Source organism: Sorex fumeus, unplaced genomic scaffold, assembly GCF_029834395.1.
Source record: "Sorex fumeus unplaced genomic scaffold, SorFum_2.1 ptg000026l, whole genome shotgun sequence".
NCBI classification, from domain to species: domain Eukaryota; kingdom Metazoa; phylum Chordata; class Mammalia; order Eulipotyphla; family Soricidae; genus Sorex; species Sorex fumeus.
In genome coordinates, this window is record NW_026606083.1 from 18,464,265 (window position 1) to 18,481,359 (window position 17,095).

Here is a 17,095-nt window from a genome sequence, read left to right on the forward strand (position 1 = left end):
AAAGCGGCCTGGAGTGTGGTGGCAGCTGGGTTGTGGAGGTGGTGGAGGTAGTGGAGGTCTGCCGATGAGGTATTTATCTGGTACCAGTAGGATGGGGCTTCTGGGTGTAATCCCTGAGTCGCCAGAGATTGGTGGAAGCAGGCAGAGGATCTCTGTTGATCCATGTCAAGAAAGAGTTCGGCAGGGTGATACCATTTCACTGAAACTCTTCAGTGACACCCTCGAGAACATCATGTGATGACTGGAATGGGAATGAATGGGAGTGAAGATAGATGGTGGGCATCTACACCACTTCCACTTTGCTTGATGACATCATTCTAGTAACACCAAACATTAGCCAAGCAGCACAAATGCTGGCTGACTTTGACAGTGATTGTGGAAAGGTCAGACTACAGCTAAATCTCACGAAGACAATGTTTATGAGAAACTGTCTCGTTCCTGATGTTCCATTCGCTCTCAATGGAATGAACATGTCTGAATGCAACAGTTACGTATACCTAGGTCGAGAAGTCAACATGACAAATGACTTGGCACCTGAGTTGCTCAGGAGGAAGAGAGTGGCTTGGAACGCCTTCAAGAGCATCGAAGAAATAGCTAAGAGGACAAAGAACCTCCAGCTCCAGGCACATCTCTTTGATTCCATTGTTATTCCTGCATTAACATATGCCTCAGAGACCTGGGCCCTATGAAAATAGGATGAGAACGCTATTCGGATCTCCCAAAGAGGAGCTATACTTGGAGTATCATTCTTGACTCAATTGAGAAAGAATCTGGAGTTACGACCTCTGTCGATGATGAAGATCAGGGATGCTGTTTAGTTTGCCAAGCTGTCGAAAATCAGATGGGCTGGGCACATAATGAGATTTGGAGATGACTGCTGGACTAGAGAATTACCTACTGGATTCCATGGGATGTCAAAAGATCACGTGGCCGACCACCTACGAGATGGTCAGACTTCTTCATCAAGACCATGAATGATCGGTTTGAGGCTCTTCGTGTTTCTGGAGCCAGCAAATGCATTGGGCTACACTGTCCCGCATCAGGGATGAACGGAGACATTATTGGTACCTGCTCGAGCTAACCGATGAGTAACGGGATGTTAAGTGATCAAGTGAAAGGTTGTACCAAATGACATTCCTACCAGCAGTGGACGAGGGTCTCTTTTTTCCACACCCACACCAACACTGGTTGTTCTTGTGAGCCAGTCTCTCTGGGCACCTTCATTACTATCCACATCTTACAGGCAAGGAGTCTGAGATCAGAGACGTTGTGCTATGTAAGAAAGTTTTCCCAGTCTGGAAGCGGCATGGGTAAGCCCGTTCCGATGCTGGGCTAAGAAGCAGGCAATCTCCCTCTTGACATCTGCTCAGGTTGCTCCTGATAATCTATCCCAGGCCTGTGTGACACACTCACACACAGAATTGCCGGTGCTACCCTCATCAGCGTCTCCCATCGTTGCTTCTTTCAATGTGAATATTCAACATGTTGCATGATATTGAAACTGGCATTTATTATAGGTTGAGCAATTTCTTCAAAGGGAAACAAAAGAATTATAATGAACTAGCTCTAACAAAGCTTCCCCCTCCAGAAAACTTCATTCCTGGGCTTAATTATTCCCCCATTCTATCCTTCTGATAGTGGACAATGCTTATATTAAAACCATACTGTTGTAGTTTATTATGATTATTTTGTCTCTGAACCACACCAGGGCAGATGGCTGGCTGGCCAGTGCTGGGCTCTAAATCAGCAGGGACCTCAGCAGGCTGAGCATACACTGTGGTCCATGGGGCTCTTTCATTTTAAAGGGAGAACTATTAAGCTAGGAAAGAATTGTAAGCAGCCAACGATTTCCCCCCTTTTCTTTGAAAGCCTGGATGATGGGCACCGAGGAGAGAGCTTGAGTCCCGGGGTCAGGTTCTTTAATAACCGGTGACTTTAATCCCTTTTCCGGTCTCACGTAGATACAGCCAGAGAGCAGAGGAAACCACCCGGTTGAAGACTTCAGTGCCCCAAGGCTGAACTGTGGATTCTTGGGGCTGGCTGCCAGCCAGCAGTCAGCAACGTTTTTCAAGTGGTAGTAGGTTAAGTGTTTATTTGCTGGGAATTGAGAGCCCCTGGCCAGTGCACTGTGGAACAGTGACAGGGAATTGTAGTACAGCACTGGGTAGGTGCTGTGTTGCCAAGGATGCAGCCTGGGACAACAGGATCTTCTTCACCACCTATTTGAGAAGGTCCGTGTGTGAATTATACAACAGAGAATGGCAGTTCTTCAAAAAAAAAGGATGAACTACTTCCTAATTTCCTTCTTGTTTCCTTCCACCTTCCAGACTTTTTTTTTAAATAAAGGAAATAGGTTCTCTACTTGGGATATAACTGACAGATCATGTTTGAGATTTCCTTTGTTTTCAGTTTTTCTCCAGGGCCACAAGTGTTGACTCTATTTAGTGTCCTTACATCACACAAGCCTAGCAGATGGAACTCGAGATTATTTCATCCCATCTCTGTGGCAGACATTCGGACATGGAATAAGGTACATTAGATGCTCTGCGCACTCCACACTGGACTGTCAAATCTTGTTAGAAAATTCTCTTCAGTCACAGCAAAACCCTCCCTACCAGGAAAACCCACTGGGGACACCTTTCTCATTGAAAGCCAAATGAGAATAAAGCACTGCTATGAGAATAAAAATGGGGGGAAAGTGAATCCTTGGAGTAATAAATTATCTACATTATATTTAGTAGCATGGAATAAAAATGAATATGTAAAAAATATATGGCCAAAGACAGAAATTTATTGGCTCCTGCCTTACCATAATTTCCCATGAATAAGTGTTTTTAAAGCCATTATGCAATAAAAGTGAGTCATTTAAGCAAGTGCCATTTTGCTGCTCTAAAGCAAAAGTTCACAAACTGTGATCTTTGTAGACAGAACCATGCAATCAAAATACTCCAAGCAATGAACTCCTTGGGAGCATTTAACTTACTCTGAGTTGTAAAAACAATTATTTTTCATATATATATATATTTGTTATAGGGTGAGATGTTTTTCTTTTTTTTTTTCTTTTTGGGTCACACCCGGCAATGCTCAGGGGTGACTTCTAGCTCATGCACTCAGGAATTACTCCTGGTGGTGCTCAGGAGACCATATGGGATGCTGGGAATCAAACCCGGGTTGGCCGTGTGCAAGGCAAATGCCCTACCCGCCATGCTATCACTCCAGCCCTGATCCTTTTAAAGAACAGTATTATAGGTTGTTCCTCATCAGGTCTAAATTCTTCAATAGTAAAGAAACACTATAACAGTACTGGTCACAGTAAAAAATGGTTTATGTGTAGTTAAGTCAACACAAATGAACCTGGAGCCAAAGTGGTCAAGATGTACCAGTGACTATGGACTTTTTATAGAATATAAAAATTTTAAACTATTAAAAGACTTCAAGTTTCTAAGAAAGGCCCCCAGAAAAACAAATGTCTAGCAAAAGGTTTGTTTCACATGGAAGTTAAATCTTTGTGTATGTGTATATTTGCATATATATTTATATACCCTATTTGCATATATATTGCATACATATATTTTTAGTTATATTTATATTTTTAGTTATATTTATATTACTGAGATTTAGTTATATTTATATTACTGAGATCTCCAAGCCTGCTAGGTTCGGGACTGGGCCTCCTCCACCCAGTTCCCCCACCTTCCAGTAGCTAGACAGTTACACCCACCAACTGTTGTGTAACCCCATCAATGGCCAGGATTCAGAGACTCTAAAACTAAGCTCCTGGAAGCGCATGGCCGCATTTGTGGCTGCACAACCTCTTACTCTCTAGTTCTCACTCTCAAAGAACCCAGCAGGCTACTGAGAGTATCATACCCGCCTATATGCTTGACTAGGAACACCTGTAAAGGTGATTAGAGGCTGCCCCAAAAGCTTCCATCCCTCTCAGAGAGCCCAGCAAGCTACCGAGAGCATCCCGCCCACATGGCAGAGCCTGACAAGCTAACTGTCATGTACTCAATATGTCAAAAACAGTAACAATGAATGGTCCTCATTCTTCTGACCCTGAAGGAGCCCCCAATATGTCATTGAGCTACACTAGCATGTGACAGGGACGAATGGAGATGTTACTGGGTCTGCTCGAGTGAATTGGTGAATAATGGGGGGATAGTGACATTTATATTTTTACTTATTTCATTAGTTTCTGTGATCTGATGTAGGTGTTAGTAATATCAGGTATTTTAAAAACAGTAAGGCCAGAAAATTTATTTTAGAAAGACCTAAAGTATATCTGAGATAACTAAAACACACCTTTTTTGGGGGGTGGGTCACACCTGGCAGTGCTTAGGGCTTACTCCTGGCTCTGTGCTCAGGGATCACTCTTTGTGAGGCCCAAGGGACCATTAAGGAGTGGTAGGGATCAAACCAGAGTGCCCTACCCACTATACTAGCTCTCTAGCTTGCTAACTCAAAATAAAAAAATCACAAATTATTTATAGTCAGGATAGAACTGAAAATGCTGGAACAGGGCCTGGCACGCACGGGGCCCTGGGTTGAATCCCCAGCATCATGTGTTCTGCCAAGTGTAGCCACAAGCAGGGCCTCCCCTTAAAATCTTCTTCTAAAATCCAACAAACCACAGATATTTAATATCTGTATTTATAGTCAAAAACATAGCTCTGAATACACAGAACTCAAATGACTATAATATGGGCTTTATCATCATTTTACAATTATACTCAATTGGACAAAGTTTATATTGCACCAAAAAAAACTATTGCCATTAACAATAGGAAAATTAAAAATAGATGTATTTGAAGCACATGGAGCCAAAATCTATATACCACAGAGCCAAGTTCTTATTTTAGTCTGGCTGGAAACCCCAACAGGAAGATGGAATGAAGTCCTGTCACACTTGAGTGTTTAATGCAAACAGGATTTTGGCACCAGAAGGTTTCAATGCAAAGGATAATACAGAGCGTAGCACTCTGTGATTAAAGGACTTGTATTTCAGAAAGAAATAAATTTTTGGTCGATGTGCTCATTGGCAACCCATTTAAAAAAAAAAGTCTAATTGTAAGTCTTGATTCAGTGAGGACTGCCTGATGTCCCTTTGAAGAGCCGTACTGGGACACTCTGAACGAATGCACAGCATTACAAACGATGGACTAATCATTGTCTCATGTGAGACTGCTCAGGGTCACAATTGCCTTGTTAGTTCAAGCTCACCTAAATGAGAAGAAACTTGCAGAAAAACGATCCCAACCCACCTTTAATTGGGCTTGCCAAAAGCTTCGTAAAATCAGTCTAATGGGGCTGAAAATTGACTGCAGAAATCTTTCAGGAGAGAAACTGAGGTCAACCTTAGACTAAGGTGGGGCAAATATGATTTGATCAAACAGCATTATCTGGGTGCTACCAAGGAGGGGGCCATAAGAAATATTTAAGAGATTTCTGATCGAATCAGTTTTTTGTTTTTTGTTTTTTTTGGACACACCTGGCAGTGCTCAGGACTCTGCACTCAGGAATTACTCCTGGTGGTGCTCGAAGGACCACATTGCATGCTGGAGATCAAACCCAGGTCAGCCGTGTGCAAAGACAAGCACCCTAACCTGCTGGAATATAGCTTCAGCACCCCTGATCACATCAGTTGTGCTCTTCAATGCATTCAAGTCATATAAGAGATCCACGAGGAGGCAAATGATGGCAGAGGGATCGAGTTCAGATAGAAGAGGTGCTGATCACAGGTGTCTGCTCACAGAAGAAACATTTCTGGGGAGAGAGGTGGCGGTTTGGGGCCACACCTGGTGTTGCTCAGGGATTACTCCTGGCTCTGTGCTTAGGGATCACCCCTGGTGGGCCTACGGGGACCATTCAGGCCCTTTCAGAAAGTATTCCTCAAAGCAAGCGGCCCATTCAGAAAGTATTCCTCAAAGCAAGCGGCTTACCCACTGTGTTCTCTCTCTCTGGCCCTTCATATGGATAACCTTAGCAGCCCAGCAGGCCTGTGTGTTCAACTTCAGGGCTTGGGATATGACCTCACAGGTCCTTGCTAACTTATCTGTGTCCCAGACCCCCTGAAAATGTGCACATTTGTGGTCAGCACCAGTATGTGGACATTTCAGAATTCTTTTTTTTTCTTCTTGGGTCACACCCGGCGATGCACAGGGCTTTCTCCTGGCTCTGCACTTAGGAATTACTCCTGGGAGTGTTTGGGGGACCATATGGGATGCTGGGAGTTGAACCTGGTTCAGCTGTGTGCAAGGCAAACACCCTCCCCGCTGTACTATAGCTCTAGCCCTGACATTTCACAATTTTTACTTTGAACTTGTTCCTATCTATGTACAAGTGGATGGGAAGCAGCAGCGAGACAGCGGAGAGCCGGAAAGGCTTTGTTTCCAATGAGTCCCGGCTGCGGGTGGATGCTTTCCCCTAGATTCTCAGGCTAACCCTTCTGAAGTAACACGTCCTTTTCTTCTAATGTTGTCGGGCTCCAAAGACACAATGACCCTCTAGCCTCAGGGATAACGTCCATGGTGACAGAAAGGCCAGCATGCAGCTGCGCTGCAGAGAAGGCAAAGCCAGCAGGTTTGTGGCCCCCTGACGGGAGTGTCCAGAACACGGTCTACGAAATGTCAGAGTGGGAGACCCAAGCAAGCTCACCCCTACACAGCCCTGTTGAAGGCTAACTCAGCCAACACCATCATTTTTATCATCTTAATGAAATACACCTGCAGCAACTTGGCTTACATTCAGGACACATACTGCAATTTGGAAAGTTTCTTTTCCCCCATCCCGTCTCTTTCCGACACCAGGAGATTAAGAATTGTCAGCTTAAAACATCTGACAGGCACTGCTCCATATGTCTGGCCAGTGACATAAAAACTCATCTGGGCCAGAGAGAAAGTGCGGTTGGTAGGGGCTTGCCTTGCATGGGGCCAACCTGGGTTCAATCCCCAGCATCCCAATGGTGCCCTGAACCCACACCAGGAGTAATTCCTAGTGCAGAGCCAGGAGTAAGCCCTGAGAGGGAATGTATCCTGATGGAATGAACTGGCGGAGAGGGTGGGGAGCAGCAGTCTTGGATAAATTTAGGAAGTACATTCTATTTGCTTCAAGAAGGAAGACTTCCACACGGCACTGTTTGTTTTTTTTTCTCCTGAAAAGGGGGAAGTTCATCAAATTCGTCTGGAAACCTCTGATCTCAGGCACCTCCACCACCACAGGCCAGACTGGTGGAGGATTTGCATAGGGCAGCTGGGAAATGCTCACACAAATCTACAGCAGGGATAACTCCTCTCCACACGTGACACTAGCCAGCCAGGACACATGAAATTCACTTTCAAAATGCCCATCATCTCCCCAGGGCCTGGCATGTGGCGCAGTGGCTTGAACACATGCTTTTCTGGGTTTAACATCATACCTCGCACACATATGCCATGAGAGCTCCAAGCGCCCTAGGTGTAGTCCCAACAACAGCAGCAAATGCAACATCCCTGCCCCCAACTCTACCTTCCCAATACCCGCTCCCCTCCCAGGTACTGGACAGGGACACCCGCCCCCCACCCCCACTCGCAGGCACTGGAAACGGACACCCTCCTCCTCCTGGGTTACAGGACAGGGACAACTACCCCTCTTGGAGATAATGGACACGGACACCTGCTCCCTCCTGGGTTACTGAACACAGACACCGGCCCCCTCCTGGGTACTGGACAGGGACACCCGCCCCCATCCCAGGTATTGGACAGATACCCGCCCCCTCCTAGATTATAGGACAGGGACAACCACCCCTTGCAGGTACTAGACACGGACACCTTCCCCTCCTGGGTTACTGGACACGGACACCCGCCCCCTCCCAAGTTCCAGGATAGGGACCCAGAACCCAGAATCCAGAATAGCCTCTCTCCCGAACAGCAAGCAAGCACCTGACCCCACCATTGAGCAGGAGGAGCAAGGACCCAAGTTAGCACTGAAACAGAGAGAAAAGCGAACACTTCAATTTTATAAATAAGGACAGACTTGTCCCCAGATCTCAACTCTCACTGACGGCAGGCGGGCGGCTGGCAACTGGCTTCCCTAACACCACGGTCTGGCTCCCGCTCTCCACAAGCCCTCCCGTCTGAAGCATCTCCAGGCCAAGAGGCAGAGGCTACTGGAGTTGCCTTTAATTCCAGGTTTGAGAAACAGGCACCAAGAAATGGTCCCCAGCATTCGGGACCTGAGACAAGTGGCCCTAACAAAGGCCGGCAGGGGTAGGAGTCACTTCTGTCTTGGGATGAAGAATTTTATAAAAGTCGGTGAAAGCATGAGTAGGTTTAGGGCCTGAAACCTTGACACTCTCCCTTTCACGCCTCTGTGCTGACAGTGGCAAAGGAAGCGCTTATTATTAACTTTGAGCCGAGGAAGAAAGATTCCCAGGACACACCGCTGTGCTTTTGTACCTTTGGCTCCGGTCCTGCCATCTGTGTTACCTTGTCTCCAACTGCAGCCCCAATAACTAGTGGAGAGGTAGCAATTAATTATAATTTGTTACAATTTAAAGATCACAAAAGAAATGCTGCAAACTGGTTTAGGAAAGCATTTTTCCGATGTGAATGGATGATGAATTCTCCCCAACCCTTAGTGCCTGTAATAGGTAAAATGTCAGAGATGGTGACAGTCACTTAATTGCTTGTGCAATTCACAATGCCCACGAATCGACAAGGCGGCTTTTTGTAGCCCATTATCCAAGTGTCAACAATGATCATCGCCAATATAGTTATACAAATGCCAATTGCAGGGCAGCTGTTTTCTTTCAAATGGGTTCTAGGGAGAAGGGTTATATGTTAAAAGGAATCTTCTGATTGTGACCCTGTGACTCCATTAAACAGGCTTGGCTTTTACCTAATAAAATCAGACATGAGTTTTGAGGAGCACACGGCAGAATCTACAAAACAAAATGCATATTTGTGTCAATCCCCAGGATCCTCTCTCTCAGGAACACGGGCTTTTGAAAGAGTCAGGTCAAATCCCTCAGAAATCAAGTGAGTCCAGTTATGTTTTCTTTTACTTCCCAGCGTCCCCGCTGAGGAGCTGGCTTGCTGGCAGCATGCTAAGACTGTCATTTGTAAAAAGCAGCCCGCTTGGCTATAATTACTAATTTGATGTCTCACTGGAATTGCAGCGCAGCTGTGAAAAGATCGACCACCAGGGAGATACGCATTTCTCTGTCTCATTTACAGGAGGTGAAACTGCTGGAGCCGTGAATGGAAGATGTCCTTCCATTAAAAAGGAAAGAATTAAAGAATAAAACAAGTCAAAGCCGCTGTCAGAATTTGACAACAGCGTTTTTTTTTTTTAAATTTAAAGCACTACTCTGTTCTTGAGGGGGGGGATTAAAGACATCTGTACATGCGTGTTCTGATACTTGTTGCCATGAAAGTGATTCCATTATTGTTAGAATATAACTTCTTTATTTCCTTCAGTTCCATCTTCATTATTATGCTAATGCAAATCACACTAATTATGTGTCAAGCTGAAATCTCAGGGATGGGACTTGTCTGCGCCTATAACAGCAAATATTTGAAATGACAGTTTTAAAACTTGTCATCAACAAGTTAAAAGTACGGAAAATTAAAACAGTTATAATGACTCAAATGAAAGGAAAATGAAGAATTCCAGTGACTAATTAAGCCACATCAATGGAAAGTCTTCTGTGAAAATTGTTCTCTGCACCGTGACAATCATTTAGTAGAGAATATGGTTCCACATGATAGCACTGAAAATAATGCTCTTCCAATACATTTGGTTTCTTTCCCAAAGACTAAAATAGACAATAGTTTTGACCTTCTCCAAATTATCTCTAACCAGAGCTAGGAACGACTGTCTTGCTAACAAGCATGATTTTATTTTGGAAGACAAAGAGTTGCATGCTTCTTGGGAGTGAAATATATAATTTGAAAATTGGGAGAAAAGAAAAACTGACATTTTTTAGATACTAATGTCCCAATGCCATGGCCATGTAAGCTCATCTACCGGCTTTGTTCCAGAGACTCAAAAATAAACCTTGAAAGAGATCAACTAGCTGCAAGAATTTCTGAGATATCTGTTTCCAGCTGAGACCCCCAGGGTGATCTTGGAACGGGGGATGGGCCAGCTTCCACCCTACCAAAGCCCTGGCAGCCACACCCATACCCCAAAGCCACTGCCACACCTCTTACAGGACAGCCCAGTTAAATCTTCAACATCTCCACTCTACAACCTGGACATCCCAGTAAGAGCACACCACACTGGATGGGATGTAATGCAGGAGCATTCTAACAAAATTCCTAACAAAAACATTAACACAGAAGGCTTAATTTGCAACAACAGCTCAGTAAATCCTCAGACAAGGACTTAATTTTCTTCTATGGAAACATATTTTGATCATTTTATTAGCCATTTAGTGGCAACAAGCAATATAAAATAAATTATTGTGGGCCTAGCTTGAGGGGTGGGAAAATGAAGACAATGGTGGAGGGAAGGTGACAGTGAGGGTGGGGTTGGTATTGGAATATTGAATGCCTGTAACAAGTAATTATGAACAACTTTGTAAACCACAGTGTTTAAATAAAGTGGGAAACAAACCAAAACAAACTCTGTTTTTTTTAAGAGTGCAGCTCCATGAATACCTCTTATTTATTTGTTTTGAGAGTTTAGTGAATGCTACTTGAGTTGTAGCCAGATTATAAACAAACAGCTCTATCAGAAACATAATACCCTATTGCCAAGTCAGGCACTAATTACTGATTTTAATTATGTTCGCATTCCATATCTTCAAAATATTCCCCATCACCCAGTTCCAGTGTGAGTGCTTGTAATCCAGAATCCTTCAGAGCTGCTCCTTTCTGAAGAAGCAGAACTAAAGACTAAGCCCGCAAGAGGCCGAGAGCACAGGATTCTGCTTGGGAATCTGCAGTTTTCCCACGAATATAGTGTGAGAGACAATCACATAGACCAGTGGCTTTGGACCTCTGGACCCTGGCTGTATGCTGCACTCAGAAAAACACCTAAGCTCTTCAAGTGGAGGAAACAGGTTGTTTTGCAAAGAGTATAAAAGAAGAGAATTCCACAACTTTCAAATTTTGATGACAAGATTCAGAATGAACTGCTTTGGTACCACGTAATTCAGAAAAAAAAATGGTTTCACTGTGGTGAATGAGTCCAATCTTCCTGACTTGGGGGAGGGGAGAGAGAGAGAGAGAGAGAGAGAAAGAGAGAGAGAGAGAGAGAGCTAGTTTCTAAGCATGGAACCTTCAAACTGGCTATTAAGGGAGCTTGTGCTGAGGAAGTCCCAATAGGACACACATCCTAACGTGGCTACAAGGATCACAGAACCATATTCATGCAGAAATTTGAGGTATCCACATATAAGGGTTATACACATAACAGATGACACTATCAATTTGGACAAACATCGAGACTGATTTGAACCCGACTCCAATCAAGGTAAGTTTTGTCTCTGCCCCTTGTGGTGCAATACTCTGTGGATCTGGAGCCTCTGGATCTTAGAGGGGAGTCCAGGAGAGGTGGGGAAAGCAGAATGGTTTCTCAGGGCCCCTCACACCTCCTGGAAGAGGCTTGGAGAAACAGCTGTCATGTAGAAGGACATCTCAGCTGAACCCCCAATCCATGAGAGGGAGTTTCTAGGAAACAGCTTTTTAATCTCATCTCTTTTTCACAGACACCACACTATGGGGAATAAGGGCATTGGGTATGGTGGACAGTGGTCCTGTGGCCATGGCACTGGGTTTCTAGAAAGTGAGTGGTGTACTCCAGTGCCTCTGAGGAGACAGTGCAGTGACAGGGATGGCTAGAGCTGAAGGTTCCTCCGTACATGCTTTGGTTTTATAGCCAAGGCAACAGTAGGCAGGGGTACTGTGAGTCTGTCTTTCCTGGTGTGAGTGAGAGTGGACCTTGCCCTTGGTGACTGAACCTGAAGAGACAAATGGGTGCAACGGCTTCAGGGGACTTGAGAAGCAAAGGAGAACCCAGCAACCAACATGGAACAGGCTCTGATCCACATGTCCTGGCTTCCGGTTCGGAGACTGCAAGGTCTGTGAAACTCTGAATAATCCAGAGAGTCCTACAGGGGGCCTAGCCCAGTACTGAGAAGCCTCTGCATGAGAAATGGTTAGAGCAACACCAAAATCATTTATGCTTAGAGCTGGTAACCTGGGGAGGCTTGTAAGGAAGTTGGAAGCGTAAAGAACATTTGCCAGGGACCCATGAGGTTCACAGAGGGTTGGAGCGAGTACAGCGGGTAAGACACTTGCACAGGAATGACACTTGCACAGGTTTGATCTCCGGCATCCCATATGCTCTCCGCACAGAGAGCTCTTACTGCAGAGCCAAGAGTAAGCACTGCTGGGTGTGGCCCTCAAGACAAATAAAAACCCACAAACCAAATACACACTGACTTATAACAATGCATATCTGCCATTATAACCAATGTGAGATTGCAGTGTGACTCCATAAAAAATAATTAAAGAATGAGGGGTTTTCCTTTTTCTTGAAGGCACTGTTTGTTTCTGGCCCAGGGTCCCAGTGGATAAGACACAGGGCAAAGCACTTACCTTTTCTTTGTCACTCGCCTCTCTTGCCACCGTGGAACCCTGAAACACAAAGGCACAGTAAGAATCTTGTGGGTGCAACACGCGAGCACTTCTGCTTGAGTACAAGGCTTTGACGCCTGGTCCTGGGGGAAGGTAGAATCTCAACAGCGACTCTTTGTTCGTCTGCAGGATTTTCTGACCACCATCCAGAGTCCCTTCCCTTCTGTGTCCCTGAGCTCCCTGGTTCTCATTCCCCTCCTGCAAGTCAGGAAAACTGCCCATGGCTAGTGACTTAGTAAATGCATGGGCCGACTGTTTTCTGCTTCTTGCCCATGGCCATTGGGCCTGAAGGCCTCCCCCGCCCAACGCCTGGGGAACGTAGCCCGTCCTCACTCTCTGCTTGCCTTTCTGGAATTGCAGGTGAGCAGAGTTTCCTTGAGAACAGAATACACTTGTCCTGTTTCCTTTGGGTGCTCCTGACACACCTTTATGAGCAGTGCTCTTACCTTCTCCATGAGCCAGGCCAAGCACAGAGGTATAAAATGGAAGCAAATCTGCTCTTGGCCTCGGCTACTTCTCTTGTGTGCTGGTTCTCAAGACCTCAGGGCTCACTGGAAGTGCCCATCATACCCAGAGTCTTTTGTGGGCTTTTGAGGTGAGTTTAAGCAGCAACATTTTCCTTGATTAATGATAGATTTTTTAAAAACAGGCTTTTTAAAAAACAACAGCAACAACAACAATAACTTTGTTTTGGAGCTACACCTGATGGTACCCTAAGCTTACTCCTGGTTCAGGGATCACCTACGGCTGGGCTCAGAGGACCAAATGGTGTGCTAGGGATCAAACCCGGGTTGGCCACTGCTGCAGTAACCTTGGTGGTCCCAAGCCTCCTGAGCACCATTGGAAGTCTCCCCCCACATATGTCCAGGATGAAGCAATAAAATTAATTTAATTCAATCTTGACCCTAAATTGTAAATCTTTTCAATATGGCAAATATTCAATATTGAATGTGGGAAACATGTATAAAGCTCTTTCTGTTTTTATTTTTGCTTATTTATTTATTTTTATGGGGGTGGGTACATACTCAGCTGTTCTCAGGGTGTACTCCTATCTCTGCACCCAAGGATCATTCCTGACACTGCAGGGGGACCATATAGGGTGTTGGGGTTGGAACCAGGTTGTTTGGGTACAAGGCAAACACCTTACTCATTGTACTATAACTCAGGCTCTCGAGAATAATTTTTTCTTTTTGGGTCACATCCAGTGATGCACAGGGTTTACTCCTGGCTTTGCACTCAAGGAATACTCCTGGTGGTGCTTGGGGGACCATATGGGATGCTGGGAATTGAACCCGGGTCAGCTGTGTGCAAGGTAAATGCCCTACCCGCTGTACTATGGCTCCAGCCCCTCCCAAGAATAATTTCTTAACAGTTCTATTTATGATGCTTTCAGCTATGGGCTGAACTAGCCACTTATTTTTCCCATGAAAGTACATTTTTACTTAAAAGCATCACTGACAACCTATTCCAATCCTTGTCTGTGGAAGGTACTTGCTCCAGAGCAAAGTGGTTCTGTGCCAGGGGCTACAAGACTTCCCTGCTCAAGCAACTCAATATTTGCTGCGAAGAATAAAGTTTGGGTTTCAAGTACAAATTTAAAACACTTTTACCATGGCCCTGAGCTCAAGCATCCTCCCTTTACCAAAAGACTTCTCTGTTGAGGGTAGTGATATGAATATGACTTTGTGATACTGTAGGAAAAAAATGTATCAGTACTGGAGGAGCGGCTCATTCAGTGAACTCAAAGTTCTGAAGCGCCTCGACATGATGCATTCAAAGGAATGCTGGCAAACAGACCATAGTACATGAATAAGAAGCTGAAGAGTCCACCGACGATGTGAATTCAGATTCCACGTGGCCACGAAGCTCTCTGCAATTAATTACCGCCTGTCAGGTTTCAATGTAGCATCAAAAGAGAATGCCCACAATGTTCTGAAGAAGTAATTAGGATACCCTTTCTCTTTTATTCCAAATAACTAGGTAGTCAGATTTTCTTCCTATACTTCCATCAACTTATATTGCACAAGACCCAGAGCTGACTCAGTCATGACATGATCTTGCACTATCAGGTATTACAGAGATTTCCCTCCAAAAGTGGTAAAACAATGCCACTGGTCTCACTCTATGATTTCTTGTTTGTGAAAAGTTGTCCCCCTTTATTTCCCTAAAAATAGCTAACATGTCATCATATTGTTCCATAAAGTAAGCTAATACTTAAAAACTTCTCCCATTAACCTCAAATGAAAATATCAATAGAGATAATGTAAATAAGCAAAAACTTTTTTTTTTGGGGGGGTGGAGGTGGGATGGAGTTGGGTCGTATTCTCTTTTAATAATGTGAAGAAATACAAGATTTGAAAAAACAAATTCCTGGTGATTACCAGAACTTCGGCAATGAACACAGTGTGAAGCCATGTTTCTAAATATTATATAGTATTGGTTAAGTAACTAAAAAACTTTGGGGAACTACTGATTAAGACAAATGGTTGATCCAAAAACTGGTTTGTTGGGTCTGAAGTCACATTCATATTTGCCTCCCTTTAGAAGAGGATGCTGATTCCCCTCCCACCCCCCATTTACCTTCATACCAACAAGAATCTAGTTTCCACCAACTCACAGTCTCCCCAGCACTGTGGCTATGAACCTCTCTATCTGTCCATTCAATGGCAAGAGAAGAAAGAAAAAGAAAGCTCATAACTAATGTGCATTTTCCTAATTACTAATGAAAAAAAAAAGCTAAAGGTCATTCCCATTCCCTCTGCCATTGTCTTTGGCCCTTCTTCTCTAAGGGGCTGCAAAAATTTTCCTTAGTGAGAGGGAAGAATTCTTATCCATTCTGACTATTACTCACTGTATGTGCTGTGATTTATTTTCTACCAGCTAGTGAGCCACATTTTAAGTTTCCTTCTGATGTTCTTAATTTTAATAAAGGCAAGTGTATTCATCTTTAAACAAACAAACAAAAAGACCAATGGTTGGCACACTTTGCTGAAAAGGGTGCAGAGGTAAACACTGTGTGCTCTGGGGTCCATCAGAACTCCGTGGCAAGTACTCGCCTGCCGTTTTGGTGCAGAAGCAGTCCCACATGGTACAGAAATCACAGGCACGGTGCAGGGCAGGGCTCCAGAGAAAAATGCCAAGTGGAACCAGACAGGGAGCCAGGGCCTAGCCTGCAGACCCCTAACTTGGAACATTCTCCTCTATGTCAGGGATCCCAGAAATCAGATCACCTCCTCCACCCTCAGGGTTTCCAGTGGTTTCCTCTCTCTGCTCCTTCAATGTCTCTGAGATGGATCATCTCAGGGCCTTTATTCTGGCTGTTCTCTGGCAGGAATGTTCTTCTCTTGGCTAATTCCCTCACCTCCTTCAGGCATGCTCCTATGTCTTGTTTGTAGTGAAACCTTTCCTGGCACCTTATTTATTACAGTTTAGGTCACATGTTTACTACTGTTAATATTTATGGCTTTGTGACACATAGTACCATACCCCAGCCCTACCAACACATCCAAGCCTTCCCCCAACGTCCCCAGTTTCTAGCCCCTACTTCACCCTCCTCTGTCAGTTGTGTAATGTAAGGCCAAGGGCTTATCATCAATTGACACTGCCCATTCCCTTGTTTTGCTTCCTTATAAGCCACAGATGAGTGAGATCATCTGGTATTTGTCCTCTCTCTGACTTATTTCACTGAACACGATGTCCTCCAGTTCCATCCAATTAGCAGTGAACTGCATGATTTCTTAGTTTTTCATGGCTGTGTATTATTCCATTGTGACTATAGACCATAATTTCTCTATCCATTCACCCAGCACTGTTAGTTTTGGGTGAATCTTACCCTAGGTATTGTACAAGGCTGGAGCGATAGCACAGTGGGTAGGCATTGGCCTTGTACGCGGCTGACATAGCCGACCTGAGTTCCATTCCTCCACCCCTCTAGGAGAGCCTGGCAAGCTACTGAGAGTATCTCACCCATACGGCAAAGCCTGGCAAGCTACCTGCGACGTATTCGATATGCGAAACACATTAACAAGACTCACAATGTTACTGGGCCTGCTCAAGCAAATCAATGAACAACGGGAGGACAGTGGCAGGTAGTGACAGGTATTGTACAATCCTTGCCACAAATACAGGTGCACACATATCTTTTAGAATTAATGTTTTTGTGTTTGGGGCGGGGGGAGATGCCAAGAACTGGAACCACTGAGTTCTATGGAAACAGCATTCTTACTTCATGGAGAAATCTTCATGCTGCTCTCCACAGAGGTGGATCCAGACAGCACCCAATGTAAGTGAGGGCTCCTTTCTCATCACCTTCTTGCCACTGTTGGCTGTTTCCCATCTTCTTGATATGTGCCATTCCCACTGCCTCCTGCCCTACTTAAAACAGTGTCTCTTCCCTACCCCTCTACCCACAGTGTATAAGTGTATTATCACTTCTTGATAATGTAGTTACACATGGCTCAGCCATGGGT

The 17,095-nt window shown here is 44.7% G+C and overlaps 1 protein-coding gene across 2 annotated transcripts in view; it reads right to left on the reverse strand.

Moving 5' to 3' along the window:
* The window catches only part of PIP4K2A (phosphatidylinositol-5-phosphate 4-kinase type 2 alpha), a 172,215-nt gene that overhangs the window by 13,857 nt on the left and 141,263 nt on the right, over positions 1-17,095 (reverse strand). For both annotated transcript variants that reach the window (XM_056114725.1, XM_056114724.1), the window contains one exon: positions 12,588-12,626. In XM_056114725.1, the coding sequence (XP_055970700.1) occupies positions 12,588-12,626 (39 nt within the window). The remainder of the gene's footprint in view (positions 1-12,587; positions 12,627-17,095) is intronic.